This window comes from Nylanderia fulva, unplaced genomic scaffold, assembly GCF_048542155.1.
Source record: "Nylanderia fulva isolate GAGA-0341 unplaced genomic scaffold, ASM4854215v1 Scaffold849, whole genome shotgun sequence".
NCBI classification, from domain to species: Eukaryota; Metazoa; Arthropoda; class Insecta; order Hymenoptera; family Formicidae; genus Nylanderia; species Nylanderia fulva.
The window spans coordinates 13286-18288 of record NW_028190971.1 but is presented as its reverse complement, the minus strand read 5'-3'; the positions used below and the strand labels follow the sequence as shown (position 1 = coordinate 18288).

Here is a 5003-nt window from a genome sequence, read left to right as displayed (position 1 = left end):
CACTCAACCAACACATGCTTTTAATTCTCTCTCTCCGCTCCGCATGCACAGCTCACACTCTCAGACAGACCACGCTTATACAGGAATTCATTCAAACTTCCATGCCCTGTCAGGATATAGCCCAGGCTCAAGCTAGGCTCGAACTCTCGGCACTCACCCGCGAACCTTACATTCTTTATAAATTCATACGTCACTCTTTCTTTCTCGCACTTATTCCATCTATTCTGCCACATCTCATACAGCCTTTCACTCACCAATTCCATACATCCTTCCACACCTCTCTCACGCAAGTCACTATCATTCACTAAATCATACTCACTCATACTAATTCCCTTTCTCACCTTATACAACACTCCTCTTCTCACGCACTCCAGGTCCCACGGCAAGCCACCCATAAGGACTTACATGGCCGCCGTGGAGACCGTTCTACATACATTCAGACACGCACTCAACACCACTCGCTGGCACCTATTTATGAGCTCCCTCGCATATTCAAATCTCATCACTCCATACCATACACTCGCTCCATACATCACACACGACATGAACAGACCTTTATACAACACAGTCACAGCTTTCTTTCGCAAACCCCTGTTACGTCCGGCAATTCACCTTACGGTAAATCACCTTATGCACAAGTCGGTCTTCTCTCGCGTCTACCTCGGTAAACGTTCGAGAAGCTGCTCTCTACTTTTTTAGGGCAACCTGCTAGGCCGGCTATACCCTGGGATGCCGAGAGCTTGAGATTCGATTGAGAAAGTCGGATGGAGAAGGAATTCTGCGGGTCGGGTCAAGAAATAAAGATATTTTACAAATATAAAAATTGTTTATTCATTTATAGATCCTTTATGTCGATACAAAATCTACTGGTCCTGACTCGGTTCAGGATGAGCTTGGAGCTGTATTATAATGTTATTAGACTCCTGTTCAGAGTCGTTAGATTGGTTAAGATAGTTTATAAAAGAGCTAAAATTATTCTGTGCTCCTTCTGGGATGAAATTATTGACGTCGTCGGGAGCGAGTACCACGGTGTCCTCGTCGAAAATATTAGAATTGGGTTGTAAAAATGGATCGTATTCCGGAGATGCTAATTGTTGAGTTTGCTCATGGACGTAATAATCAGGGTCAGTTAAAATTTGATGATTTGGATCGATTAAGTAAGTATTTGATTCTGAATGAGACTGTTCAGGAAATTGAGGGTGAGAATAGTCAATGTATGGAGGAATATTATTAACTGGCGAATAAGTGTCTGGAGAGGGAGGTTGTATGATTATTCGCGTTGGATAAATTTGAACGTTTAGATTTAGAGGTCTTCGAGATCTACGTTCGCGTAGTCTGTGAAGGTGCTGGTTGTTTCGATCGATCTGATTCCTTCGTCGGAAAGGAGAGACCATCTAACGGTTAAATAAATTTACATGAATAAATCGTAAGATAGATTGTTCTATTATTTGAAATAATTGAATATGACTCACGTTTGTAGCGTGATTTACTCGTTAATGAGAGCGAACAAAGATGAAAGGTTAATCTTATGCGAGAAAGCCCTTCACCTATTAATAAATTAACCTTATGTCAGTAATTATTATAATAAACCTGTATTAAATGAGGATTTGTAATAACGTGGATAAAAGGAAGGATTTGAATAGGAGTATTAATATCTGCGTTGAGAATATTAATACTTGATGTTTCAATCGTTAATAATTAAATCTTAAACCTTGAAATAGTAATTCTTAAGGGGAGATATACACCTAGCATGGTCGAAAAAATCGATTTTTTTTTTTTGCATTTTCTTGATGCTTGAGGTCTCAAGAATATCTGGTTAAAATTGCAAGTCAATATCTCGATAAATAACGAAGTTACAGCCGAGAGAGTAAACCGTCTCCGAGAGCGCGCCGTACCGCCTGTTTTGCGGCCGAGCCGAGAGGCAGCGACCCTTCGAAGAGAGCGTGTCTAGACCTGTTTTACGATTCTATTGTGTTTTCGAGCGTGGTCGGGTCCAGGTATAACGCAAATATCACACGACCGTTATTCTTTGCCGGAAATTGGACGCGTTTCGTCAGTAACTTGCCGTTCGTGCAACTGTGCGTTACAGTGAGTTTTCGTCTGTGAATACATATTCTGAGGAAAATGGATAACAGATATAAAGGTTCTCGGGAAGCTCATCAATCCGGATCTTTTCGCAAAGATCGAAGCAAGAAGAAGATACCGCCCAAAAATCGAAATACTGCCGAAAAAGTAGAACTTTCCGACGAGAATATTAGTTCCAGTGCCAAAAAATTGAAGACTGATCGTGAGACATCCGCACCAGAAGATCCAAACATCGGGTATCGAATTTTGAATTTTCTGGCAGTGTTTTCTGCCTTATCGGAATGTGTAAAATGCAAAAAGTGTGATAGTGATGTTCGATTCTCAATAGAAAGCACTCGAGGACTCGGTTTTAAAATTGTAGTTTCGTGTTCATCGTGCAAACCGACTTTTATTCCTTCGTGCCCGTACATCAAGACTGCTTACGAAATAAATACACGATTCTTTTTTGTTATGCGTTTATTGGGGATTGGTTTGCGTGGAGCTATGAAATTTTGTGGCCTCATGGATTTACCGCCTCCGGTTCAACAAACGACGTATGATATGATAATTGAGAACATTCATTCTGCTGCTTCAAGTATTGTTCAATTGGTGTTAAAACAAGCTGTAAGAGAAGAACAACAGGAAATAATAAAACAAAATTCGAGTGATGATATCAAAAAACTGACCATTTCAGGAGATGGTACGTGGCGAAAACGTGGTTTTACCTCATTATATGGAGTTGCGGTTCTCATTGGTCACTTGACAGGAAAAGTCGTTGATTTCATTGTAAAGTCTGCTTATTGTGTTGAATGCAACTATTGGAATAAACACGTCAATACCGAGCAATATCAGGAATGGAAATCTAATCACGAAGAAAATTGCCAGGCGAATCATGTCGGATCGGCAGGCAAAATGGAAGTAGACGCCATGAAGGAATTATTTTCAAGATCTGTCGAAAAGCATGGAGTTATGTACATTAATTACGTCGGGGATGGCGACTCTAAGACGTACACGGGATTAGTGAATGCGAAACCGTATGGTGATGAGATTGAGATTATAAAAAAAGAATGCGTGGGACACGTTCAAAAGCGAATGGGAACCCGTCTTCGCGAATGCAAGAAAAAAAATCCTGGAATCGGCGGCAAAAACAAATTGACGGCAAAGTTTATAGACAAACTGAGCATTTACTATGGCTTAGCCATTCGAAGAAACAGTAACTCCAAGGATGACATGAAAAAAGCGATATGGGCAACATTCTACCATTACGGCTCAACAGACAGCAAGCCTGAACATCATTTTTGTCCCGAAGGCCCGGAATCGTGGTGCAAGTGGCAACAAGCGAAAGCTAAAGGAGAACTGAGGAATTTCCGTCACGATTATTCAGCATTGCCAAAAACGGTGTTAGATCCCATCAAACCAATTTACGAAGACCTCAGCAATGACAAATTGTTGGAACGCTGTGTTGGCGGATACACACAAAACAGCAATGAGAGCTTCAACCAACTTATTTGGAAGATAGCTCCAAAAACGATGCACAGCGGGGCAAAAATTGTTAACATTGCTGCATTTCTTGCAACATGCACGTTCAACAATGGTGTCACGTCATTGTTAGAAATTATGAACGTATTAGGAATATCAGTCGGATCGGGCGCGCACTTGTACGCTGCGCAAGAAGACGAAACTCGCATAGCGAAAGCCGAGCTGCAAGCGCAAGAACAGACTAAAGAAGGTCGAATACGGCGCCGACAACAAAATTTAGAAAATATGAACATTCCGTCGACCGTAGAAGACTTACACTATGGGCCTGGTATCGATGATTCCATGTAAGTTGACAAATTTAATGATTTATTCATTCCCAAATTTTCAAACGCGTTTTTCTCAAAACCACGTTTTTCAAATCGGTACCCAAAATTTCTCGAAAACCAATGAACCGATTGCCTTGAATTTTTTTGTGGTTATTCTATACATCATTATCTAGTACTTGTCATAGGATTTTTTTTTTTCGTTGCTTAGTTTTTGTTTTATAGGCAAAATAATAACTAATTTTTGGTCGAAAAATCGCTATGTTATGTTCAAACGTCCGCCATTTTGTCATAAATCGATATTTTCAAAATCGGCTATGACAAGTACTAGATTATAGTATCTAATTTAATAATCTTTTTGGTTTTTTTGTTTCAGATGATTTTTGAAGAAACGCCAGTGGGTACCGTTTACCCGGATTTTCTTACGGCGCTCCAAAGATTATACCACAACCTCGTCAATTTTTGATTTTTTTTAATAAAAAAAATTGGACATATTCCTGAATGTGTATACTTTTAGATAGAAAAACCCCCAATCCGAAATTTCAAATAGTTTTCCTTAAAAAAATTCACAAAGATGACCTTTTTTTCCGGCTCCTAGGTGTATATCTCCCCTTAATGAATAAATAAATCTTAGACTTTGAAGTAACAAATTGTCAATGAATATCAAAATCGCTGTCAGTTGGTATGGTAAAGTAATTCGCAATTATTGGAACATGCAGGGTATTAAAAGCATAAAAGAATAGAGAGGTAGGTGTACATCCGGTTATTCCGGGTTCTCAGGTCCTGGTCTTAATAGGCTAATGCTACGTTCACTTTACTAAACGTGCATCTCTGAGATGATTTGCGAATTTACCTTCTGACAGGATATAACTCTAATGGGTATAGAGGAGTTAGGAATAGAGGTTTGAATATAAGTATTAATATCTATATTAAGAGTATTAATACGTGTAGCTTCAAGCATCAATGATTGAATTGTAGATTGTGAATTAATTATTTTTAATAATCATTAAGACCACTGTCATTTGGTTTGGTAAAGTAATTCGTTAGGTTTGTAAAGCAGAGAGAGAGTAAGCAGGGAAGGGTGAAGAAATGTACGGTTGCCCGTGGATTCCGGTCCCCGAAGGTTAATGCGACGTT

The 5003-nt window shown here is 39.5% G+C and overlaps 1 protein-coding gene across 2 annotated transcripts; it reads left to right on the top strand.

Annotated features, from left to right (window-relative positions):
• The first annotated feature begins 1750 nt into the window (after positions 1–1750).
• On the top strand, positions 1751–4362 carry LOC146719819 (uncharacterized). 2 transcript variants are annotated; one of them, XM_085489470.1, is made up of 2 exons: positions 1751–3887; positions 4243–4362. In XM_085489470.1, the coding sequence occupies exons 1-2, from the start codon at positions 2125–2127 to the stop codon at positions 4244–4246; spliced, it is 1767 nt and encodes a 588-aa protein (XP_085345596.1). In that variant the 5' UTR covers positions 1751–2124; the 3' UTR covers positions 4247–4362. The 2 variants fall into 2 exon arrangements, with proteins under 2 accessions (XP_085345596.1, XP_085345597.1); XM_085489471.1 differs by lacking the exon at positions 4243–4362 and having other exon boundaries at positions 1751–3891.
• The last annotated feature ends 641 nt before the right edge of the window (positions 4363–5003 follow it).